Source organism: Anguilla anguilla, chromosome 3, assembly GCF_013347855.1.
Source record: "Anguilla anguilla isolate fAngAng1 chromosome 3, fAngAng1.pri, whole genome shotgun sequence".
Lineage (NCBI taxonomy): Eukaryota > Metazoa > Chordata > Actinopteri > Anguilliformes > Anguillidae > Anguilla > Anguilla anguilla.
In genome coordinates this window covers 60611835-60639029 of record NC_049203.1, presented here as the reverse complement: position 1 = coordinate 60639029, position 27195 = coordinate 60611835, and the positions used below count along the sequence as shown (strand labels likewise).

Here is a 27195-nt window from a genome sequence, read left to right as displayed (position 1 = left end):
TATGCAGGGGGCGGGGATTATGCTGGGGCGGGTGGTATCTGCATAGCGGGGGGGGCGGGTCAGAGCGCCTCCTAACAGGGCTAACCCAGTGTCACTCAGGGCAGCGGGGTTAGCACTCAGCTAGCATGGCTGGAGCTGACCTTCCCCCCTCACCAATGCATATGCAGGGCCGAGGAGGTGCTCTACAGAACAGGAAACGCAAACTGGAAGTAAATGGCATCCTCGTTCGCAGCTCTCCCGGCATCATTCCTGTACTTCAGCGCAGCGCAAAGGCGGCCAGGCTACTCACGCGGTACGCAGGACCCAAACTTGTGAGGGAACTCGGAGATGAGGTCGTCGTTTATTCTGTCCTTCATTGGCCCCAGGATGATCACAGGTCTTGTGTAATGGACTGCAGGGGAAAAACAACAAGCGAATCAAACGTGTCAAAAACAGGAAAAGCCAAGCCCAGCGGTCGCCAGGGGCGACCCCTGTGGCCTCTGACAGATCTGCTGCTGCCGCCGACGCAGTGCGAGACTTACTCTCCTGTCGAATCACGGGCTCGTACGACAGGATGGTGTCCTCCTGCCCCTCTGGAACAGAAGAGAGGGGGAAAGAGCGTTATGATGCTGAAGGCTGAACTCCACTGGGGGCTGTACAGGCTGTGAGTCAGCAGGCTGGGAGATGCAGCTGCCACCGCGTCCGCAGGCTCTCCAGCTCTGAGCTCTTCAGCCTGCCTCGCTCGCTCGCTACACAGACAGCGCACCCGTGAGAGGACAGCACAGGAACACGGAGAGGCCTGCGTCCGCATCCTTAAAGCATCTCAGAGCTGTGCTGATCTGGGATCAGCTTCCCCCAGCCTGTGTCCTGAACTTAACCCTCTACAGGCTAAAATGCCAAACTGATCCTAGGACAGTTAACATGCCTGGGTCCCTGTCCTTAAAGTGGGTAGTAGTATGAGGGCTAGTCTAAGAGTACACATCCTGATCAGTGATGTAACGGGCTAAAGGAAGGTGGAGGCGCTTCAGTGAGGAGTGAGGCGGAGAGAGGGACTTACTGGAGCTGCTCTCGCTGTCGCTCGTGTTGGACGTCAGGCATTCTGGGAGCGAGAGAGAGACTGAGGTCAGGGGAGAGTTACACAACAACAACTATTTCATCAGCATCACATGCAGGGATTTCATTTTCTTTATAAAACCAGGAATCCCCCATAATCCACCACTTCTGCTGCATGAAGAGGAGAAAGAATAACTTACTCCCCTGCCAGTTATCAACCTTTATCCCTTTTTTTTGGGGGGGGGGGGGGGTTTAAAATGCAAAGAAAGTGCCTAGGACCTGCTGTTTAACGTGTCCCAGGGACAGCCCAGCGGTGGTCTCACTGTGTGGAAGTGGTTAGAGGTGACAGTAATAGGAAATTAAGGGTTTCCTCTCACAGCCCTTCCACACGGGCTGGTGTTTCCTCTGTGGGGACTGACAGAGATACAGGGCACGTGTGCCAAAGAAAACAGGCAGGCCCCGAGCCCACAGCCCCCCTGGACCCATGCGCAGAGGTGTGAGGGGCGGGGACAGGGGTAGAGGGAGGGGGGGGTATCCAAACCCTGAGCCTACAGGGCTACACTGAAAGGCTTTGGTTTCCACAGGCCTGACTGCATCATGCAGGGACCGCCTTCAGGGTCCACAATAAACTTTTTGGCTCGCCTGCCAATGTGGCGGGTAGATGGGGAAAAAAAATTACTGGCTGGACTTTTTTTATTTACCGGCAAATATAATGAAATTGCATTATGTCATCTTAGGTGTGTCCTAAATTTCCATCCATTCAATAAACAAAATAACCATTCCCCACTGCAATAACCATTTAAAATAGAACACTTAAGGATTCAGTGCAAACAAGATCATGTATTAAAGGATAGGCTTAGCCTTTCTTAAAGACTGCCTCAGATATTAAGTAACATAGCTAAAACAAAATGCATGTTTACACACTGTTCATACAGATGTCTTGCACTAAATCAACACATGGCAGATTCAATATTTGGGCACAAATTTTTGATTTAGAGAGGATCCAAAACACTTCTAACTAACCTTCTACAGTATCCATCAATAAAGGCACTTACTTTGCCATTACGGTCATGTCAGGTTTACAGATAGCTAATTCAGCTAACTAATACCATGTATGGTAACATTAGACAGAATGACTTATTTTTTTTCTGTCCATTATCATCATTTGGTGATAGTCTGTCTTTGTCTCCACATTGGAATGAGATGACTAAATCCAAATTGAAAATCTTTAGCCGGGAGATTTTGGCTGCTAAGGAAACCAGAGGTGTTCTTCAGTGTTTCTGCTCTATAGTTCAGTCAGAAAGCCGTCTGTTCACACGTCCAGGTATATGAACGTGAACTGAAGTCAAGCTACGGTGTCTCTAGAGGTCCAAGCAATTGCATCTCTTGGCGATTTCGTTTTCCTCAACTAAAATTAGGCCAATTGTACCCAAGAAAAAAACATGGGTTTGTTATTTATTTTTTTAACATGCCAGTGGCGGGTTAGCCTGTGTCATTGACACACCAGAGAGAATATTTACCCACATTTGGTGCTTGGTGGATGTTAATTTTAGACCGCGACTACCTTGCTAATGTGCCCATCAGCTTTTAATAGACCAATCCTCGGCCCTAAAAGTTTGGACCTGGTGGCTAGGCTGAACAGAGATGGCCCCTCCCAGAGAATCCCCAGGGGATTGTGGGCCATGAGAGGGGAATACTGGTCTCACCGAGGCGTCCTGCTCTGAGTTCGGGGGGGGGGACAAAGAGAACCACACACTTACTCAAACTCTTTGATCCATAAAAGTCATCGCTTAACCCTGGGAAGTCCTGAGAGTCCCGACAGGCGAGAGCAGGAAAGGAGGAGAAGAAAAGAAAAGCAGACAGGAAGAAGAGAGAGGTTAGTGAGAGCCCGACGGGGTGTGCGCAGAGAGAGAGAGAGAGAGAGAGAGAGAGAGAGGGGGCGTGCAGGGCTCAACACCACTCCGCTGTGCTCACTGACCCTTCAAAAGCAGCGCTCCGGTCAACAAAGCGATTAGGAGTTGTTAACAGCACTGGTACGGTTTTCTCAGCTTCTTAGTCAGATTCAGAGTTCGCTCCGTGTGTGTGTGTGTGTGTGTTTGAGGGTATGTGTGTGTGTGTATTTGAGCGTGTGTGTGTGTGTGTGTGTTTAGGGTTTTGGTCGTGTACACAATCACTTCGGCGTTAAATTTGCTAAATGAAAGAGTCCAAAAAGCCGTAGCATGTTAAGTTAAGTGCGAGCACAGCGACCCAGTGTTAGTCCAGCAGCACACCCGGAGGCCCAGTGCACCCTGGGAGCTGAGCCCCCGGGGCACATGGGAAATAGAGTTCAGCAGTGAGTACAGCACCGAAGGCGAGCGCAAGTGAGAGGAGGAGGAACCAGACCAGAGACAGTGCGTGTTAAAAAACCAAACACACCCTCTCATCACGCGCTGGTACTTACGTTCCGTCTCCACACACTCCTGCACAATATTCTCCTTGCTCTTGTAAAACGGGAACTTGCGCGAGAGGTTGAAGCTCTTTTTACGCTTTACTTTGACTGACAGCTGGGAGATGTCCAGATGGGGGGGGGGAGGAGGAGGGGGGGGGTGGAACAACAGAAAACAGAATGGGTTTCAATGAAATGCACACAACACAGGGAACACAAGAACTTAAAAAACACAAAAATACACAAAATTAACTGATAAATCAATTAGAACAATGAAATCATGGTCATGGCAAAAACGGTAAGGGAAATGAATGAAATTTAATGAAATGCATGAAGACACCCACACTAATGAAATCTGCACAGAGCTCTCCATCATTAAAGAATTCGACTCTGCTCAGGCTGCTAAGCAGTAAATTGCAGACACAGAGGTCCACATTAGAGGATGTGCTCTTGAAAACATTACCAGTTGATTTGAATTTCATCACAATTTAAAAGAGGGAAAAGCTTTTCCTCACATTTCGCACGGAAAAGCCAACAGCCTCCTCATGTAATTGTGAAAAAATAAAACAATCTTTCGGTAAATGGCTTTTCAGTTTAGACGGAGCACAGTGTACTGTTGAGACCAGCAGAGAGGGCCAGAACAGGAGAGAGAGGAACTGAGGACATGTCTCAGTCAATGAGGCTGTAATGATGGGTCCTGCACACACACAGAACACACACATGTGCATGCACACACACACACACATCTCTCTCATGTAGCAAAACCTTCAGGGGAGTACAGCATGCAGGGTCCCACCCACACGCGGGGTGGGGGGGGGGACTGGGTCAGCTCCATGGGGGGGGGGGGGGGGCAGGAGAAACGCACTCACCCGGTTGGACTCGATCATGCCCGTCCTGGCGTGGAACTTGACCGTTTTTAACCTGGCACGCTCTTTCTTCTCCACCCTGCGGAGACGCACAGAGCAGCACAGGGTTTCGTTTGGGGGAACCTGACCAGACCGCAAGGGTTTCTGCTGTCCACAGACCAGCGTGCATAAATCTCTCACTAACATAAAGCTTGACTGGCATACTTGCACTGCTCCTTAATACAAAATCACACTGTCACAGTGGTGCTCAGTACTGCCCTTGGACTTGACTGACCAATAAAAGCAGCTGACTGGGATTTTTAGGGCTGAACTGACAGGTGAGTTGTAATGAAAGCCAGTGTCTCAGAGCGGGGGGTGCGGCCGGTACCTCTTTTTGCTGGGGATCACCCCGATCTGCTCGCTCTCCCCGTGGGGCGTGACCAGCCTGGCCTGCCACCACTCGTCGTCCGAGGCGTTGATGACGTGCAGGATGTCCCCGTAGGAGAAGCTCAGGCCCTGGCTGGGCAGACAGCTGTCCCGGGTCCTGTCGTAGTCGAACAGCGCCCTGCGCAGACGGGACATCACCAGAGACAGAGCGCCGTTAGCGACGCTCAACTCTCAAACCGAAAAAACAGACGGACACACGCTAGCCCTCTCACTCAGGTGAGACACAGGTACGGGGGCCACACAGGTGCTGAGGTCACTCAGGTGAGACACACAGGTGCTAGGGCCACACTGGTGTTGGGGCCACACATAAGTCAGGCCAGCTTCTGCGGCCTGTTCCTCCTAACTCCTCAGTATTCTTCAGGACAAAGCCCTATTGGGCACAGATAAGCCGCATGTTTCACGTGTCAGGCTGAAGCTGCTTTTTATCGCTGCTATCAGCACAAAGCAGAGGCGAAGTCAGCCAGCACAGCACACACTCCCCAGACAGTGAGACAGGAAACAGGGGATCAGACAAACATAACTGTACAAGCCTATATCCTTAAGAGAGTAATACCACTCCACACCAGAATCATTTCATCTTCTCCATCACCACAAGGTTAACTATGCATTTCACTTAACTGACCGGATGATCAGCTGCGATGTTCCCTCCATTTTCTCCTTTTCTACAGGTATTGTACTGAGTCACGTCCCTCAATATGTGATTAGAATGTTAACTGAACATTGCTGATGTAACAATCACTACTGGTAACCGAAAGCAATGGAGTTCTAGAACACGGACTTCGAATTTTGAAAATAAAACCATTCCACAAAACCTACTCTTCAAAGAGTTAAAGGGTTAATGTTAAAATCTGGAGCAGCATTTACAAACGTAAGGCTTTTGCCATGGGGCATTAAGACTGTACAATTCCCTATGGATTGTGTTGTTCCAGCCGGTTCATGCAGGTGCCTTTGATGAGTCAGTATTTGTGGATAGCCACACCCAAGGTCAACTGGAATCTAATCCATACAGAATCAAGTCAAACTTGATGCGACTCCTTGCCTGTATTTTAATTACAGTGGAAATGGAGAATCGTAGTGGCAGTGGAACTGCGGTACAGTGTGGTCATGTGGACATTCCAGCCCACTTCAGTGGCCTGCCTGTTTACAGAGCTTTGTGACACTTAGCCTAGCCAGCTATCAGATATGTATAGTTATTGAAACAGAAATTCCATTAATAAGGTCAGTGAAAACGCAACTCATAAAGTTGGCTAGCTAGCCTAGCAAAGGGGTACACGGTTCAACTTGGAAATTCCACATAAGGTCACAAATGGGGACAAAAATATGAATAGTTTTAAATACATTTTTAAAAGTATGCAGTTTAGCACAAAACTGAGGGGCAAAGCAAAATGAGAATAATTTGTATGCAAAACCTAAGCACACAATGCCCTTTGGCTTAAAAGACCTGGTTTCATTTCTGGGTAGTAAGAAAATATCCCGACAGACTGCAACAGGTTTGCTGTTGTTTCAAAAGCAGACAAAAAAAGAAAAATAACACAATTCAATCAATAAACTCCTTTTTATGAAATAAAAAGGCATGGACATGGGAAGTTCATTGCTGTAATTTTTCCAGGGGGGAAAGGCACACTCATAAACAGGCACGCACACACACCTACGTTCACATGGAAACGGCCTTTATCTAAAGCAAACAGGGAGAGGGAAAGGCTGAGAGAGGCACAAGGAGCCGCTGTTATCAGAGAATCGGCAGAGCAGAGCAGAGCTGAGCAGAGCTGAGCAGAGCTCTCAGGGAGATGTGCCCCGGCTCGCTACAGCCTCACTGTGACTGCCTGCTACAGCCTCACTGTGACTGCCTGATACAGCCTCACTGCTACAGCCTCAGTGTGACTGCTCGCTACAGCCTCAGTGTGACTGCTTGCTACAGCCTAACTATGACTGCCTGAAACAGCCTCACTGTGACTGCCTGAAACAGCCTCACTGTGACTGCCTGCTACACTGTGACTGCCTGCTATAGCCTCACTGTGACTGCCCTCACTGTGACTGCTTGCTACAGCCTAACTATGACTGCCTGAAACAGCCTCACTGTGACTGCCTGAAACAGCCTCACTGTGACTGCCTGCTACACTGTGACTGCCTGCTATAGCCTCACTGTGACTGCCCTCACTGTGACTGCCTGCTACAGCTTCACTGTGACTGCTCGCTGCAGCCTCAGTGTGACTGCCTGATGCAGCCTCACTGTGACTGCCTGCTACACTGTGACTGCCTGATACAGCCTCACTGTGAATGCCTGCTACACTGTGACTGCCTGCTACAGCCTCTCTGTGACTGCCTGATACAGCCTCACTGTGACTGCCTGCTACAGCCTCACTGTGAATGCTCGCTACAGCCTCACTGTGACTGCCTGATACAGCCTCACTGTGACTGCCTGCTACAGCCTCACTGTGACTGCCTGATACAGCCTCACTGTGAATGCCTGCTACACTGTGACTGCCTGCTACAGCCTCTCTGTGACTGCCTGATACAGCCTCACTGTGACTGCCTGATACAGCCTCACTGTGACTGCTCGCTACAGCCTCACTGTGACTGCCTGATACAGCCTCACTGTGACTGCCTGATACAGCCTCACTGTGACTGCCTGAAACAGCCTCACTGTGACTGCCTGCTACAGCCTCTCTGTGACTGCCCTCACTGTGACTGCCTGCTACAGCCTCTCTGTGACTGCCCTCACTGTGACTGCCTGCTACAGCCTAACTATGACTGCCTGAAACAGCCTCACTGTGACTGCCTGCTACACTGTGACTGCCTGAAACAGCCTCTCTGTGACTGCCCTCACTGTGACTGCCTGCTACAGCTTCACTGTGACTGCTCGCTGCAGCCTCAGTGTGACTGCCTCACTGACTGCCCGATACAGCTTCACTGTGACTGCACTGCAGTCTAAGGCACGCCCAGCTTCACTGAGAGGAACAGTGCGCACACCAGCTGACACTCTCACTCATTCTCTCTTTCATTTTCTCTCTCCCTTTCACTCTCTCTCACGCACACACAGGCCCAGATGCACACAGACAGACAGCATGTTGAAAGCAGGCACAAAGCCTGTTTATTTGCAGACTGAACGGTGGCCTGAACGCACACGAGTGGCCTGTGTACACAGAGCGGAAGCACATGGCTGCACTTATCCTGAACACGCAACACCGCTCACCAATTTCTCCTCTCAGGAGCCAGGCCACTTCAAACACCTACTGGAGCCGTAGCCCTGGGGGAAGTCCTGTGTTTCTGTCACTCGTTACAGTGCCACATCTGACACACCCAACTTCACAGGGATAGGTCACTTCCATGGGGTTTTAAAAATATTATTTCAGGTTTACTGACCTCTTTGATTGGCCCAGACAGTTTTTATTCCCAATGGAGATTTTACAAACTTGCAGACGTTTCTTTTGACCAGCCGGCTCGGTGAGTTACTTGAATTGCATAGACAGGAACCTATGCACGCACATGTAGCAGCTCTAATGCTTACGTGCCAGCACAAACTTGTGTAAATATCCAAAATGTCCATGTTCATTACATGCACTCTCTGAGCCCATCAACAACATACAGCGCAGAAAACTGAAAAAGCAGTCAAAACCACAGAAAGTGAACTATTCCTTTAAAAACACCTCACTGGATAACTACACTAGTTTCACAACCTCTTCTCCTCCGCATAGACTGCAGTCACACGCAGTAACCTTGACCCCTTTCTCAGGCCAGCGAGCCGCACTGCCGAGCGTCACCTGTCGCGCAGGTTCTAAATGATTCATACACACGCTGGATAGCAGAACAATACCATAACAAGCAAGCCTGCATTTTACAACCCACGTTGTTTAGACAATCGCGGCGGAGAGCAATATCAGCGAACGGAGGGAAAACAGAAAGCCAGGCGTTATGCAACAGCAAAGTGCATCGCCCATAAAAATTCTTTCTTCATCCCATAGACTCAAACTTTACAAGCCCGGGACTCGGGGGTGCGATAAACGGCCCGGCCACACACAGTAAGCGCCGTGACACGGCCACTGTGTTTACGCCGCCGTGTTTATGAGTGTTGATAAGGGGTCAGAAAGCAGAGCTCCAGCTGGGGCCGCTGACAGCGCCCACCCACCCTAAGTGAACACAATCAGGCCATTAACAGCAAACCCATACGACAATAATGCCATTCATGAAGTGCCATCACGCCAGACAGTACAGCACCAAACACACGGGGTGCTCTGAGTGCATCTTCAAATGGGGCCTTTCTTTTTTTCCCTTTAAAAAAAAGAGGGCAGACAGGATGCCCTCCTTTTATATTCTCAGCTCTGTTTAACCAGGGAGGAAGCAGAGAGCAACAGTTGGCATGGGGAGGGATGGCGGGTCGTGGGAGGCTTTGCGTGCGGCTCCAGTCAGCCTCATAATGGACCACGCAACATGGCCTCACCCGAATCTGCCTTTTAATGGTCACTGAAAGACTGCACATCTAGATAGCTAGGTTAGCAAACAAGCTACAGCACTGTGCATGTTCAGGAATAATAGCCAAATTAGGACTTAAAACTCAAACAGCAAAGCTATAAGCAAATATGACTTATTTAGTTTTCTGAAGGTTTTGATTTAAAGCAATAAATAGCAAAATTACTTTACATTATTGTCTCCAAAAAACAGCTCAGTTACAATTGCTCTCACTTTCAAATTTAATATAACCTTGAATTAACCAAGAAACCCCAACTGAGATCGAAATCTCTTTCGCAAGGGGAACGTGAGTCTAATTATTCATTACCTCCCGCTAAGACAAGCCAAATGGGGGGAAAAAAAGCTTTCTGGGGGGCGAGTCTCTGGAAGTTAGCCTTGCAAACAAGCTGAGGAGTAATCTATCAATTGCCTCTAAAATGCAGATTTAAAGGCACAGTGCCCCATATACGGGGGGTTTAATGTATTGATGATGTGATTGTACGGGAGTTGTAATGTACTGACAGTGAGATTATAAGAGAGTTTTAGTGCACTAGTGGTGAGACTACACGGGAGTTGTAATGTACTGACAGAATTTATACGGGAGTTTTAGTGTATCGATGGTGAGATTGTATGGGAGTTTTGATGCACACTGACATTGAAATTATACAAAAGTTTTTACGTTTTGGTGGTGAGACTACACGGGAGTTGTAATGAACTGACACTGAAATTATACGGGAGGTTCAGTGTATTGATGGTGAGATTGTACGGGAGTTTTAGTGTAATGGCGGCGAGACCGCGGGCGACGGGGCGTACCTGACGTAGAGCGAGCGCTTCTCGCTGGTGCGCAGGGAGCCGGAGCCAGAGCTCATGCTGCTGTTCATCATCTGCTCACGCAGGTCGTGGATCTTGGACTCAAAGCGGCTGTACTCTGCAGAGGCATGGACAGACAGACGGACAGACAGCGTCACACCAGACATCCCTTGCAGTGCAGTCTGAACCCCCCCCCCCCCCTCCCCCTGCCCCAGTTCCTGTGTGTGTGACAGCTGAACACACCACCAGGGAGGGGGGCAGTAGAAGTCGGTTTTGCTGAAGGTAAGCATTGGCTGCCTCCTCCTACAGTGATTAATTACCCCAGGAGCAGATGTAACAAGTCCTGCATCCGTGTCAGCCTTGTCTACTCGTATCGCTTGTCAAATAATCAATAATGCATATTAATTAACTTAGAACATGCAACTCATCAGCTATAATTACTTTAAAAATCCTCCTCCATAAGATTCCTCATCGTTTATCATCGCATATGAAACAGATTTCCTGTTAAAAACCGAAGGTGATGTACGGTCGTGTTCGAGCCACTTCATAAAACATGCAGGGCTACACAGCGGCTGAACCAGCCAGGCTCTGAAGACCACACGCCAACAGGAAGAGGAGCGCGGGCAGAGGAGAGCTTCGGCTCCGGCAGAACAGGAAACGGCACGAGCGGCAGGGCAGGAATGCTGCGCCGCGCCGCGTCACCGGGCACAACCAAATATGACAGGTCGACGCGCTCGCAAAAATGTGAGGTGGGAGGAGTTCCCCGCCTCCAGGATCTTCCCCTTGTACCCGGAGTTAAAGGCTTCCGCCCCGCGGTCCAACAGGTTGGGCCGGGCCCACAAGCAAAAAGAGCGCCCATTCATACAGCACGTTCAAAAAAACAACAACACAGGCCCAGCCCTTTCTAACTCGAGAACTTGACCTTCTGCCATGAAAAATAAAGGGAAAAAAGAGGCAGGTTTCGCAGACAATAGTATCTCCGGGCGCCAATCGGCGAAAAGTTTCCCGCTGAAAACGCGCGCGCTAAGCGCCCCCCGGCGGAGGGCGGACACTCACGCTCGCGACGCGGCGGTGGAAAGGGCGACGCCCCAGCCGAAACCCGCGGAGCGCAAATCAGAGCAAACAGAAACTGCGGCCGAGACCAGCTCTGCAGGTTGAGGGGTTAACGCCGCGCTGGGGGAGTGACGCCACGGTAACCCGACACCACCTGCCTGCCCGTAACCAGGGCAACGCCCCTGGCACTACAAGAACACAAGCACTGTATTAAAAAAAAAAGAAGCATACAGAGGGGTGGTGAGAACAGGAAGCGACTGAGGAAAAAAATGTAGGGAAAAACAGAATGAGACGGGAGAAGCCGGTGGCGTGTCAGAATGTACGCTAAAGAACAGGTTCATCCACTGCTCCTCCAGGTGAAGCAGCCGTGTGTGTCAGCGTGCCTGGATCTCTCATTCTGAACGGACTGCGTGTGTTCGCAGCGTAAGATCAGACCGGCTGGGCTGCCCACCCAAGGCCGGCAGCAGTGAGCAGGGTGGGGGGGGGGGGGGGGTGAGCACACAAGCGCTGGACTACAGCACAGACAGCTGCCGTCTGCTCAGCCTGCCTGTCAGGGGGACAGTCAAGCAATCTGACACCAAGTTAGTCAAAATACAGCGGGAACAACCGCTCCCTATCTCACTCCCCCCGACCTCTCACACACACACACACACACACACACGGGTCAGAGCTGCACTCGCCCCTTAGCAGGCAGATCTGGCTGGGGGTTGGGAGGCTGGCCGTTTTAGAATGAGCCCTACAGAAGACAGTGGGAGCTCTGCGTCAGCAAACTGGGTCACTTGTGCCTTTGGCTGGGATACTGCTCGTCCTCATTACTTGTGCGGGGCGGATGGGGGGTGGGAGCGGAGGTTTGTTCTTGAAACAGCAATACAGTATCAGAAGCCTGTTTATGTAATGAGAGAGGACCTTGAAGGGGGGCAGAGTAAAAGGACTCCAGCGCCGCAGGCCGCGGGTGGAGGGTTAGTCTGGATCACGGTCACCGCGCTCCCCAAAGCCGCCAGACAGGCAGAGAAAATCCGCACCGTCTCCATAAGGGCGGCGCGGCGCGGCACGGCGGAGGCCCTATAACAGTGCCGACCTGGCTCAAACGCTAGCGTCGCATGCAGGCCGCCGCCGCAGTGCAACGCAGGCAGGCTGCTGGGGAGCGGAAGCACGCTAGCGTTAGCGCCATGGCTCTCACCTCCCGCGTAGTGAGTCAGGGGGGGGCGGGAGGGACACGTACCTCCTCCCTCACAATGGAGGAGGCTGGAACCAGGGACCATCGCGCTCTCTACAAATCGATCCACGGGACGAGCCAACGTTAAATGAACACCAGCCGCAAGATGCATGAAGGGGGGAGGGGGGAAAGAGTAGCTCCCATGGAGCAATTTGTGCTCGGAGTTTATAGAGTCCTCCACATTAGCTTTTCATTAGAGGCCTGCATGGCGAGGCAGCGCTCTGGCTCCTGTGAGAAGCCTGGCGTTCTGCCTGACCCTGGTTCTGATGAACCGACATTTAGGCCAAATCGCCATTCCGGCTCCAGTTTCCCAGGCAGCAGTGTAAACCAGCAGACCGGCCCGTACAGGATGAGACTACGGGCGAAAATGTGTCTGACGAAGGCAGCAACAGGCAGTCCTCTGCACACCTCCCTTTATACCACAGGGAAAAGGAGCAATGTGCCCTGGTCTGGTTAAACATTGCCAGCCTTTACACAACATATCTACAGCCTGCAGCTACCCACCTCTACTTCTTCAGCTGTGAATGAACTGCCAGGAAACACACGGTAGACCCTGGACTGCACACGCAAGAAGCGGTCAGTCACAGGAAGACATGCGGCCATGTAGGCTAAATATTACTCAAATGGCTACTGCCAGGTGTCCTAAAACAAGGGCTACTTGGAAAAGCCAGGCCTTGCTTCTCATGAACCTTTTTTAAACAACAAGGATGTCCAGCCACAATCACAAATATTTTTTTAAAGCCCAAATAATTACAACAGAGTTACCCATTACTTTATCACATTCTGAACACTCACCTCCTCAGGAGGTAACTGGGTTTGCCCAAATCATATCTTCTGTAAATCTGGACAACAGGCTGGCGTGCTGGCACTGTGTTCAGATTATACTGATAACCCTCATAGTTTGAAAATGGCATTAATGATTCACACACTGTACGAAATGGTAAACACAATAAAACGCATATTAAACTGCCTTTAACTGTTCCCCACATCCATAAAATGGTTCCATTAGCCGTCAGGAGTCATTCAAAAGAGATGCACAGCACCTTCATAAGATCCAGGCAGCTGTCCATAGTACCTATCATTGACAAAGAGAATGTGTAATTACCATTCATGCCAAATGTGGTTTAACCAGTGAAGCTTATTTATGGAACACAGAGCATGGGTAGTGACAGAGCACACCCTTTGACAGTCTATGCCAGGTGTAATAAGGTGTTAAGGATTTACACAATTCTTGGGTTGAAAAACTCATTTAAAAAGTGTTCATAACCATCATAAACATAACCCGGTATCATATCAAAATGAAAGGACATGCCATTCAGGTCACCATTAATAAGTTTTAAATGTCAATGAAACTAGTGCAACAGACTTGGGCCACACTGCAGTATTAAGTACTGATTTCTACCAACAAGACTGTCCATATACAGACACAATCAGCAGGCTCTATTGCCACTCCCACTCCCTACATTTAAAAGCCCCACTGCAGCCTCAATTATATGACCTATATGTTCACTAAAAGAGTGCTTGAGACAGACCTGCAGTACAGACTGCAGTGCAGTGTTTGATCAGAACATCTACAGCTCCGCAGGATAGCATGCTGTGACAGATAGCCTACAATGCCACATTCCTATCATAGCTTTCATAGGGGTCTGACCTGAAGCACATACTTCCTCTCATTGTTTTTACAATCTGTACTGAAGTGACAGCAGACGGAATTATGCAAGCTACACATTCATCCACATATGCGGTTTATTTCACAAATATACACGGGGAAAAAAAGAATAAAAAGATGTCCTTCCACAGGAAGACTAAATTAGAGACTTGCAGTTGGGCTGCACAATCACTGGCCCCATCCAATTCAGTGCTGGGCACCTGCTCTTTGCTCTTAAGAGCTTACTGGTGCAAAGCACAGCAGCCACTGGATTAATTATCCACTACATCCTGAACACTTTGAAACTGAAATTCAAGGGAGAAAGTTAACCGCAGGAAATGTATTACTAAGCTGTCAGCAAGGTCAGGATATTTAAACAAACAGCATTACCATTGAGCTCCGTTGCATGGTTGAATAGTCATTAGAAATGCAAAAGAAAAACCCGTCCACTTCCTGATAACGTTGGATAATTTCCTTGATAGATAACGGCACAGTTTACCATTTTTAACACATCTTTCCTGTACTGTGCCTCCGATACTGATAACGTCAACCATGACGCCAAAACGCCCTTTTAAAACGACCAACAAGCTAACGTTAGCTCTCTCGTTAATGCCTTAACGTATGGTAATTTGAAAAGTATAAACTGAATATAGTGTCTATTGCCTTTGAAAACGACAAGAAGACCTTTATATAGCCAACTAAATAGGTCACATCAAGCTTGTTCTGAAATGCAAGTAAAATTTTACCTGAAGAGGTGGGGGTATGGCTCTAGCTATATTGAGAAGCACTAACAACTAATCGTACTTGGGCAAGTTAACATTATCGCAACAGTGGAAAAATGAGCTAACGTTAGATAGACAACTTACTTGGTCAGACTACGTTACTTCTGTACAATTGCTTTATAATGGATAGAGCCAATGTTAGAAAATGTCCAAAAATAAACGACCATCCTTTGGGAATAAAATAATTGCAGATAGTGAGCCAACGGGGTTTCGCTGAACAAAAACATGAACGTTAACGGTAAAAATGCCAATATTTTATCTTCTGGCTTGGTAGCCAGCTAATCTTAGAATCCACACCAAATATTCTAGGAGAGAAAAGACTAGTAAGGTAACTCTACGTTCTTCGTTAAATTACCTTGTTTGTCATTTTGTTTTGCAAGTTGCTTTCACACCAACTAGCTAACCTTAATTGTGAAAACGAACAAACCAGAACTAAGAAATTAAGTGGTGCTGTTTGATATGGCAATATCCAGCTAGCTAGTTAGCTTATTAGCCACAGACACTCGTTTCCTAGACACCAAGCTTTACCTTCACGGCCTAGACATAGATATACCTAGCTCACTTGCTTGGTCGCTACCTTACAACTTATTGTTCGTTTCTATACTTAAGTAGCAATCTGCAGTAATAATAACAGTAGTTTATCTTACCAAAAGGTGCCAACTGAACTCCACAGGGTTTATTAGTTAATCCTTTCCCAGAGGGAGATAGCCAAACGGAAAAATACAGGGGGTGTCCGAGAGATCCCAAGAACTCGTAGGATAAGACGAGTTCCCACTCTTTCGAATCAGGGGTTAATTAGTTAGCTATCATTAGCTAGAAAAATGTTTCACTGCCTTTCCCCTTAAACGCTCCTCCCTCCAGCGAAACACGAAACAAGGACAGCGCCAGCACTCCGAAGAAAACTTGCAGTGTTGTGCAGTTGATTGCACCAAATATTCTCTCATAGTCCTGTGGCGACCGGATCTTCAAAAGTTACAGTCAAACAAGATTCCAGATTATTCAGCAGATAACCCCGTACCGGTCCCCCATTTACACGCGTGAAGCCAGTTCTGAAAATTTGTTTTTCTCTCGCCGGGTTTCCCTCTCTCCAGCACGGACTCTTCTCCGCGCTCCCTCCCCCTCTTTCCACGTCGTTTGCCCTTCCAGGATTTCAACGGCTGCAGTTACACCGGACACATTCAGGACACCGCCAGGCTCATATTCGCTCCACTGTTTAGCTGTTAGCAAACGACGTCCTTGTTCGTCGAGCAGACATTGTGATAGGAGGGGAATGAATCTGAATCTTGCCGCAAATAGCCAATCAGCTTCACCCAACATGTCCTCATTTGCAAACCAGGCCCTCCTTTGAAAAAGTGAGTCCCTACCTGCCTTAAAGGGCCAGAAGTAGCGAACAAAGGCAAACGCCCTTTGCCCGACAACTCCCCACACAAAACCTTAACACTCAACACTTAAATCTTAACCAAAACAGTTTTTCCCCATGCATTTTGGTGGGCTCCTGGTTTTCACACCTTTAAGATCATGATATGTTTATTCATTTTCCTAACATTGAAAACAGACTATATGCAACTTTACAAAAAAAAAAAAAAAACTATGAATCAAAAAACAATTATTTACATAACATGAGAAACAGTGTTCCTCACTAAAATGAGGTGTCCTACCTTCTGGTCGGTACTGAGCGATAATGGTGACCGTCTGCCCTGCTCTCTTCAGTGCTGCAGCAGCCTGCTCGTGTGTGGCATTGCGCAGATTCACACCATTCACCTGTAAAAAGAATCACACTTTTTCAGCTGCTCTGTTACTCTGTCCAGACAAGGACAGTGTCTGGGTCTCTCCTCTCCAGCATCAGACAGAGAGCTTTCAGCTCATTCTGTACTTAAAATGTTAGGGGATGAGACGGGTGTGTCTACAGCCACTTTTGAGAAAGTGAAGAGATATCCTTCCCCCCTCGCGCGGTTCCCCTCAGAGTAAGATCAGAGTAAGGCAAGCTTTGTGAGCTCTGACGAACGGACAGGGGGCTGAAAGGACGCGGACTGACCGAAAGGATGCGGTCGCCCCTCCTCAGCTCTCCGCTTAGGTCGGCCGGACCCCCCGCCAGGATGAAGGAGACGAAGATCCCCTCGCCGTCCTCCCCACCGACGATGTTGAAGCCCAGGCCTGTGGAGCCCTTGTGGAGCAGAACCTTACGCGGCTCCCTGCCAAACAGAACCACAAACTCAGCCCAAAGGAAAGAGGGAGAGAGAACGAGAAAGAGAGAGAGAGAGAGAGAGAGATACAAGGACAGCTCAAGATATCACACAGATCCAAATACTGGGAAAAAAAAACACAAATATATATATTCATATACACACCGTGTACAAGATAGCACAACACGTATTTTATTTGCAGCATATATACAACCTGTGACCTGTATCATTTTACCTTGAGCAGTAGTTTCTATACATGTTTGAAAGTGAATACTTTCATATGCATTTACAAAAAAAACAAAAAATTAAAATAAAACATGTCTTCCATGAAGATGATTTCACATATAAGGAACGCAGCGTTCATTCTTCTTCCAGTTGAGGGCAGAGAAGAAGGGGGAAGATGCAGCTCGCTTCAATGCAGCTGAGGCAACCCAATCCCAGCTTCTTAACATACCACATTGCATTAGGACAACAAAGGCGGGATAAGAACTAAACCCCACAGTCGTCTCTCAGCGGCTGCAATGTGTTCTGAGTTTGAAGTCACAAGAGTCCACTAAGACCAGAGGTCTTTTACCAAGGCAACAGCAAGTCTACCACCACCTCCAGCCCTTTCCACCAAAGCATGCCTACGTCAACACACACGCGTGCATGTGCACACATGTGCATACACACACTCACACACAGGCACACACACATGCCCATGCATGCATATGCACACATATACATGTGCACACACACACACACTCACATATGCATACATATACATATGCACACACACACACACACACACATGCATATGTATGCGCACACACACACACACACACACATGCATATGCACAGATATGCATATGCACACACACACACATGCATATGCACAGATATGCATATGCACACATGCACACACGCGTACGCACACACACACACATACGCGCACACGCACACACGCGCACACACACACATATGCACACACACACACACACACATGCACACACGTGTATGCACACACACACACATACGTGCACACGCACACACACGCACACACACACGTACGCACACACACACATACGCGCACACACACACACATAGGCACACACACACACACACACACACACACGCACACACACACGCACACACGCACACACGCGCACATAGCGAGATGCTGAACTCATCCCTGCCTCTCACGCGTGACTGCAGCTCTCTTTTAGCCGCTGTGACTCATCTCTGCGAGCAGGCGCTCCATGTTGTAGCTGCGCCGTGTTAAGATCACAGGGAGGCTGAGCCGCTGCTGGAGACCACTGAAAGTCCTCAGGAAAGCACGCTGTGGCTTAACACACGAAACGCAGCAAAGTAAAGCTCTCCCAACACCGATACACGCACACGTACACTACACACACACACATACATACACACACGCACACGTACACACACACACACATACATACACACGCACACATACACACACACACACACATACATACACACGCACACACATACACACGCACACACATACATACACACGCACACGTACACACACACACATACATACACACGCACACGTACACACACACATACATACACATGTACATGTACACACACACATACACATACGTACACACCCTTCTCTACAGTTAGATATGCAGGATACTCATTACTGTTGATCACTGGCTGTGTACTCCAGTCTCTGGAGCACAGCACACTGCACATTACACACCATGTGATGGTTTGTGTAAGTGAAGAGTTCCATGCTGTCCAAGAAAGCACTTAACATAAACACCACATTTATGTTAATCTCCACCGTCACTGTATGTATATAGTGGAGGAAAAATCACAAATTTTATAGATTAAAAAAAAAAATGTAAATATGAGTGCTGCAAATGTTTAACATCAATTGATTATATTGTGGTATCAAACAGCATTGCTTCATTGTGTTGCAATGAAGCTGACCCAGTGCCAAGCAAAAAATAAAAAGCTTCATGCTCACGCACTTTAACGTGCACTTGCACTATATATATATATATCATTATGCTGATATTGGCATAATGAACTCCAGTGGTTCTCATACCGGATGACAGCTGTGGATCAGGTCTCGCTGTGGGGAGCATGATCTGCAGTTACTGCATAATGCAGCTCCCACAGGGGACAGCGGACCACAGAGAGCCTCACTGATAGCCCAAATACATCACTTCTAATGGACACGCGCATACATACATGTACATATGTACACATACTGGCATGCACGCACACACACACACACACAAGTCTTTGAGGGCATCACACAGTGTCTCTATAATGCATCGTTATTGAGAGACCTACGCAGCAAAGGCAAGAGAACCTCCGGACCTCTGAAGAGCAGCAGCCCCGCCGCGAGCAGCGTTAGACAGAGCGACGTCGCAGCCCCCCCCCCCCCCCCCCGCGACTCCGAGGCTACGGAGAGCGCAGGATCTGCGGTCCTGGTCTCGGTCAGAGAAGCGGGCGGCGTGGGCGGCGCGGGCACCGTTACCTGGGGCCGGTGTTCCGGGTCCTGAGAGAGAGCGGGGCGCTGTCCTGCCGCCCCGAGGGCGGTCGCATGCACGACACGGAGGACGAGATATTCACCGCGAACATGGCGGCAGCGGCGCGGCCGCACCCGTCCCGTCCCGTCCGCTGAGCCGAGAGAGTCCTGCGCTCGCGTGGAGCTTACTGTGTGTGTGTGTGTGTGTGTGTGTGCGTGTGCGCGCGAGTGTGTGTGTGTGTGTCCGTGAGGAATCCAGAGCTGTCCGAGTGTGATGGGAAGCAGCTCCTCTCTGGCTGTCAGGCTCCAGCCTCCTCGTTCTCTGGGCCAGACTTAACCCTCGCTCACCCACGGTGACCCTCTCCGCTTCTCGACAGGTCACTTGAATCCATCTGTCTCCACCTACAGACCTCTTCCTGTCTGCTCTCCCCCCCCCCCCCCTCAGTCTGTCTCCAGTGGCTCTGAAGACTAAGGACCTGTGAAAGGATCTGTCTGTAGCCTGTGCTGAAGTGGTGGGCTCCACTAAATCAGCCTGCGCGCTCCTCCTGCAGCTCGCTGTCTCTCATCTTTCAGCTCAGCCCGGGCCCAGGCCAGTCCCCTCCGCGGCACACCGGCATTCCAGTCCATCAGCCCGAGCCTGCTGGAGATTAGCGCCGCCGCCGCTAAAGCAGCTCCTGGCTAATTTGTAAAAGAATAAACAGCCTGACTGAGGCTCGTAAATAAAGCACTTTGTGTGCGCCCATATATCTGTCGTCGGTTCAAAGTGATAGGGAGCACATGCTAGCCCGTGGCCAGGGTTTCACACACACAGGCCCCTAAACCGCAGGGGTGGAAGTATGGAAATGAGCTGGTGGGAACGTTGGGAAACGTGACAGGAACACGGCCTTGGGACAGCGTCGGAAAAAGAGGAGTGAATTCCAGAAGGGTATGAAAGCACGGATCAGGCTACACCCCCACCTCTCTTTCTCCCACCTCCTTCCCTCTCCCCCTCCCTTCTGCTGTTCATCAGCTGAAGGAATGTATATAGCTGTATACTCCTGTAAAAACTCCCTGTCTATCTCACCACCCCCCCTCCCCTTCTGTTTTGACGCAGACAGACAGTCCCCAGTTGTGATGGTGTGGATGCTGACGGGGGCTGGGCGTGGGCGTTGGCAGGGTTGGAGGCGGGGGCAGTCGCGAGGTGGCCCCGCCCCAGCACAGCGCCGCTTCCCCTCTCCTCCTCTCAGTAATCGGCTCCTGTTGGGTGATTAATGGCGGTCACTGCTGATGATGTCATCCACGAATGCACAGAAGTGAGACATAAGACTCCAACAGAGCGTGCTCAGTCTGGCCATACGGCTGAAGTGCACAGGGTTCTGCGGCAGACACACGCTCATACAGTACTGCTGCTGCTCACCTGGTCTTTTCTAATTGTTCCCTAACAGGATCTCCTCTTCCTCCAGTCTCTGTCACTGCTCCCATCCCTGATCACCTTTTGCATTTTAATTTTATGGGGCGGGCGGGCGGGGGTTGGGGCTGGGGGGGGGCGACAGACGGTGCAGGATATTTCGGGCCAGCCGGAGAAGCTAAGAATAAACCAGCTGCTATGAGTGATTAACAGTTTGTATTTTCCGGGCGCTCCGTGTAGCTCTGCCACGATTCCTCCGGCCCGTGATAAACGCGCCCCGCCGCCAGCCGGCACCCGAGCGGCGGCCCTGCTCCTGCTTACCCACGATGCCCGGCGGGCCGGGGAAGTGAAACCTGCGCCGCGAGGCTAGCACAAGCGCTCGTTTGACAGCCGCTCAGTCACAAGCCTCATTCACGCCGGTCAGGAGGGAAACATTAACCTCCGTGCTGCACGGGCCCATTGATTCCCTGGCGTTCGCGCTCGTGTACACAAACGGCGCCGTCAGGCCAGCGTGACATCAGAGCGCCGCGGCCCAGCTTCCCACGGCTGCAGGGAAATCAACAGAAACCCAAGTTTAGCGCTGACCTCAGGCCTCACACACAAACGTGTGTGTAAACGGAAACAGAACGCTATAGTGCCAAGACAGTCACCGGAGCAGTTACAATAGTAACAGTAATTACAAAAAAACTCTGAAAAGGTCAAAAGACAAAGGGTGAATGTGAGCTTCATCGATTGGATTGACGTGATAGTGAGGGGGTGTCGACCTCCCCTTGTGCCTACTGCTGCCCATCTATCTTTCACACCATTCTGCGTGAAATACGTACGCGTAATTATGTGGCACTTTTTTCTTTTGGCTCTTATTAATTGTGTAATGGCTTTTTGTTTCTTGGAAAAGATTCCCATAGTGCATTGTGTGGCTGTGGCTGTGGCGGCGTGGTGCGGTGTGTCAGATCGGTATGGAGATGTGTTGCTGATGAAGTGTGTGGGGGGACGCGCAGATGGGCAGAGGACCGAAGGCAGCCTTTCGCTCCGTGACTCAGCTTCCTCACGCAGAGGGCTCACGCTGAAGCCTTCACGCAGCCTTTCGGCAAACAGCGCAGAAAATAACTCTCAGAACTTCGCCGTGCGTCTGCTGGAGAGTTTGCCAGTCGAGCGGCTCTGATTGGGCCGAGCCCCAGGACTGACGCGGCGGCAGCAGCTGTGACGGGTGATGACACGTGCGGATGTGACAGGGCCCCCGGAAATGCGTGGGCTCATAAATGCACATCTGTATCTGGCCATTGTGGGTGTGTGTGTGTGTGTGTGTGTGTGTGGGTGTGGGTGTGGGTGTTTGTATGTGTGTGTGTGTGTGTGTGTGTGTGGGAGTGCATGCAGGTGTGTGTGCGTGTGTGCCTGTGTGTGTGTGCGTGTGTGTGTGTGTATGTGTGTGTGTGTGTGTGTGTGTGCGTGTGTGTGGGTGTGGGTGTGAGTGTTTGTATGTGTGTGTGTGTGTATGTGTGTGTGTGTGTGTGTGGGTGTGGGTGTGAGTGTTTGTATGTGTGTGTGGGAGTGCATGCAGGTTTGTGTGCGTGTGTGCCTGTGTGTGTGTGTGCGTGTGTGTGGGTGTGGGTGTGGGTGTGAGTGTTTGTATGTGTGTGTGTGTGTGTGTGTGTGTGTGTGTGTGTGTGCGCGTGTGTGTATGTGTGTATGTGTGTGTGTGTGTGTGTGTGTGTGTGTATGTGTGTGCGTGTGTGTGTGTGTGTGTGCGTGTGTGTGTGTGTGTGTGTGTGTATATGTGAGCGTTTATATGTCTGTGTGTGAGAGAGACAGAGATAAGCAGACCGTGTTTAGGGGAGGGGGGGTCGGGCCTCCCCTGCCCCCCCCCCCCCCCCATGCTCAGATGAGTCAGGGCAGCTGCAGGAATGCGCGTGCCGCGGCCCCTGTGCGGGGGATCAGCTTCCCTCCTCCCAATGCATTTATGGTAGCAGCAGGGCCCACTGTTTATATTTACATAAGGACAGCGGCACAAAAACACATTCCGGTGCTCACGGCAGCGTGTGTGGGAGAGACAGGACGGGCTCCAGCACCCCAACCCCCCAGTAACCCCCTACACCGCCCCCCTCCATTCCCCTTCCTACAGACTGTCTGTGGCCGCAGATATACTGCAAAACCAGTACACCGACATACAGACCAAACACACAGGCACATAAACACACTACACACACGCATATAGACTGACAGACACAAACTTCAGTTCTGAATGGTGGCATTCTGGCTGACAAACGCAAGCAGATGTAGCTGCCAGTTGCAAATAAGAACACAGCTGACATGGTTATGAATACATGGTAGACATTCGCTCATCAGCAAAAACCAGCCAATGGTACACAGGTGTTTTTAGAGCTTAATTCTTTACACATAATCACACGCAGGGATGCACGCACACGCAGGCTAACTGAACTTTCACTATACTGATGCACATGAAGCACACGCACACACACACACATATGCATACACACACAGGCTGACTAAACTAGACTGATACACAAGACACACACACACGCACACACACCCTTCCTATTTCAGGCTGTGCCATAGATGGGTAGGCCAGGCTGGGTTTTTCAGGCCTGTGCTTTACATGGGTAGGCCAGGCTGGCTCTTTCAAGCTTATGCTGTATGAAGGTAGGCCAGGCTGGGTTTTTCAGGCCTGTGCTTTACATGGGTAGGCCAGGCTGGCTCTCTCTCCCTCTCCTGGGCCTCAGCAGTGGGGATGGAGGGGGGGGGGGGATTGGGTAGAGACCTCAGGCATGACAGATGGCGCTGAGCAGCTTGTGAGATTGACTGGAACTGCCAGCAGCGCTTGTGAAGATGTGTGCCTGTGTGGGGGGCCAGGTAGGGCTCCCTCGTTACCCGTCACTTCAGCGCTGTGGTCTTACACAGATCTCCGTCTATCGGCCCCGACAGCAGCCATCTGCCCGCCCCCCCTAACGCACGCCACTGGGGAGGGTCACGTGACCGGAAACGCGCTCTCTAACTTTAGTCACGGGGACCCGCGCTGTACTTTAATGATACATGTTACCAATGGTAATGATCCCAAGTACGTCTGCCATCTTGTATGGATTACATACCCACACAACTAAACACGAGCTACTACGTACATCCCTTATTCTTTAAAAAAAAAAAAAGTACTCATGTATGCAATATTCTTGAACACACACACACACACACACACACACACAAACACTCACACACACAGACAGACATTAATTTCAAAGCAGACTGGACACAAGGAGACAAGAGATGAAAATACAATATGGAGGGCAGAACAAAGATGGAATAGACAGGACTCTACATGAGACAGAGAGAGAGATAGAGAGGGGGGGGAGAGAGATAGAGAAAGTTTGCTGGGTCACTTGTTCAACCCTCTCAGACAGGCAGCCACAGCAGATCCCCATGGCAACAACTGAATCCAAAAACGTACTTTTAGGTAAAACAGTGCAATATAAAATTCTTGTGCAATTTCAAAATAAATTTAGAAAGTGTTGTGCCATGGCAAAAAAGCTCATATGGGAGCAAGATACCGTATGCCTACAGACATACAGACAGACAGAGAGACAGACAAAGTAAAGAGACAACACGGCAGGACACACAGGTGGAGGGTGAGACATGTATAGACTGCTACATATACAGACACATAGCCACTGCTGCTAAGTCACAGACTGTGTGGGCCCGTACACAGGCAGAGAGAACCCTGGCCTTTGCAGCGTGTGAGTGAGGCTGTGTTGCACTGACAGGCTCTGGAAGCACAGGCATGTGGCAAAAACCCCGCTCTGAGCCCTCTGGTGTGTCCGCCCCTCCCCCCCATCCATCCGCCACAGAGACACGACACACCAAACCAAACCAAACCAAACCAAACCAAACCATAAAAACCACACCACGGGCACAGCAGCCGCCTCCGGCTGGGGCGGGGCGGGGCGGGGCGGGGCGGGATGGCGGGGGTTAGCGGAAGCAGAGCAGAGAGCGCGTCGCGGTGGGTTAGTACCTGCCGGAGAAGGGCGCCGCGGGGCCCTGGCGCGGGGCCGCGGCGGGACCGGGACAGAAGCCCGCGTCCCGGGGCACCCCGCTGTAGAAGTGGGGGGAGGGGGGGACGCTGTCCTCCAGGGGTTTGTGGATGACACTGTAAATGGGCTCGGCCCTGGTTGGAGGGGTACAGAAATCACACTGTGAATGGGGCTCAGGATGATGGACCTCACAAGTACACACAAACACGCACATACACACACATACACACACACACACACACACATGTACATACACATACATGGACGCACATACACGTGCAAATCACCACAGACTGGGGTGTGGATTAAGTCACCGGAGTTCTAATCCCCCAAACCTCATCCTTCGTCAAACTCTGCCCCCCTCCCACCCCCCCTTCCACAGGTGCGGCTACAGATGGCACGGTTTCCCTGCAGCCTGGGGGGCTGACAGACACACCTCTTTTGCGCACACAGCAGCTCTTGGGTCGGGTGCCAACTATCTGTCCAGTGCACCCCCTCCAGAGAGAGAACCTGAGCCAGCACCGGGGCAGGTCATGTGACCAATCGGCCATCCCACACCCGGGAGGAAGCGGGAGAGTGACAGGAGGGGGGCGGGCTCTCGTTCCCTGTCAGAGAGTCTGCACTCTGGATCCACCAATCCGGATTCAGCTGGTGTCCTCCCCATGCCTCAGGCCTGTCACTGTGTCCAAACTCCACCATCGCCACCTCGCCCAACAGGACCAGACCACGGGAAGCTCGAGGACGCTCCAGGCAACACACACGCCACACTGGAGGCGTCAGCTCACCCCTTCCTGCTTTCTCTGTACATTTTTCTCTCATGTAACACACCAGTGAAATTCTCCAGTGTTGCTCCACGAAGTTAGCAGACAGTAATATATTTGTTTTACATAGGTGTGAAAATAATGTACAGTGCAAAAAATAAAATTGTACAGTACCCGTGGTTACAGTGAAATGGCATGATTCCATTTTAGATTTTCAGTCGCAACCGATAGATTGTACTTTATTGTCAACATACGTTTTCAGTTTTTTATCACTGACCATTTTTAGACTGACATCAAAACTCCAGTCAATAGAACATTCATTTGAAAATGGTCAACAACAATGGAAAACTTAAAGCCAAAACTGACAAATTTTTATGGAAAACTTTCATGATAGGTTCACTCATGGTAAAAAAAAGAAATAGACGAGTGCCTATCAATCATTTTACATAACAAGAGCACAAAATTGTCGTAATTACACATATATAATTACTACATTGTTAATTGCCTCAAAGCCTCTTGTAATATCCTTTTCTGAAGTGTGAAAGACTGAGTTGGCACAGAAAGCCATCACTGAAACATGTGACATTTGGCCTGCAGTTTTCCTGACGAGCTTAGCAACCACTGCACAAAGACATGTGACCACACAGTATGTGTGTCAGGGAGTGATTGGCTCTCATTTCTCTCCAGTAAAAAAAATGCAGTCCAGCCATCTGAGAAGGTATTTACTTACACAGACTCAAAGTCAGGCAATACTGATCCTTTAGTTTCTATTGTGACCCACAACATTTTACTACCGGCCTTGTATGAGTAGCTATTGGGCATCCTGTTTGCCAGACAAATACCTGACAATAGCTGACAAAAGAGATTGTATCTCTGTTGTTGTCTGCTTGATGTTTTTTCAGATGTACACCTCAATGCAAACTCACAAAAACAAACATCAGTGGAGCTTCAACCGGTCAAACCAGAATAAGCATATGGGCTCTTTTGCTACTGGAAGTTTTACATTTTTGCCCCATCGGTCCCCTGGAGTTTATTGCAATAATATTTTTTTTATTGAGAGTTACCAGTAAAGCTGAATCTTGGCAAGCCTAGTTATATAATTCAGTGATGATCTCAATAATTTCCCTTTTATAGTGGATGGGACACCATAAAGCACAGGTTTAAACATAAGCACCACTGTCGGTTCAAAGGCCTTTGAGAGACAGGTGCCTCACCTGGTGAAGTCTTCCTCCCCCAGCATGTGACGAGGGATTGGGGAGTACCTGGAGGGCGTGACCTGCGGCGGCTGGTAGACGGACTTGGGCTCGACCCCGCCCATGTAGGCCATGCTGGAGTTGTGGGCGACGTGGTTATCGACCATAGTGGGGAAGGCTGGGGGGAGGGCGAGGCCAGTAGGGAGAAAAGAAGTAAGGAACATTAAAACGGAGAACCCACAAGGTGGCACTGCTGAGCAACGCAGGGTGGGGTCAGGCACTGAGGGTGGGGGTGTCATTGGCCTTGAGTGGCAGAGACTCAACCACAAAATAAAAGAAGACCCTAAGGTTCTACACTAATGTGAACATTCCGGAAGCAAAGCGTACATGAGAAACACAAAATGGCAGGTAGAGGATTTGGCTCTCCCTGCTGGTACTG

General features: G+C 49.9%; 1 protein-coding gene across 10 annotated transcripts in view; it reads right to left on the bottom strand.

Moving 5' to 3' along the window:
* dlg3 (discs, large homolog 3 (Drosophila)) overlaps positions 1-27195 on the bottom strand; it is a 97156-nt gene that overhangs the window by 6204 nt on the left and 63757 nt on the right. For 2 of the 10 annotated variants that reach the window (XM_035408711.1, XM_035408708.1), the window contains 11 exons: positions 26778-26952; positions 24784-24936; positions 16740-16896; positions 16363-16465; positions 10009-10123; positions 4691-4867; positions 4327-4402; positions 3473-3575; positions 1037-1078; positions 522-572; positions 290-391 (listed from right to left, as the gene is read on the bottom strand). In XM_035408711.1, coding sequence (XP_035264602.1) covers positions 290-391; positions 522-572; positions 1037-1078; positions 3473-3575; positions 4327-4402; positions 4691-4867; positions 10009-10123; positions 16363-16465; positions 16740-16896; positions 24784-24936; positions 26778-26952 — 1254 coding nt within the window. Of the gene's footprint in view, positions 1-289; positions 392-521; positions 573-1036; positions 1079-2792; positions 2839-3472; positions 3576-4326; positions 4403-4690; positions 4868-10008; positions 10124-15351; positions 15954-16362; positions 16466-16739; positions 16897-19387; positions 19536-24783; positions 24937-26777; positions 26953-27195 lie in introns of those variants that run through there. The other 8 variants (XM_035408712.1, XM_035408710.1, XM_035408713.1 and 5 more) reach the window with 8 other exon arrangements.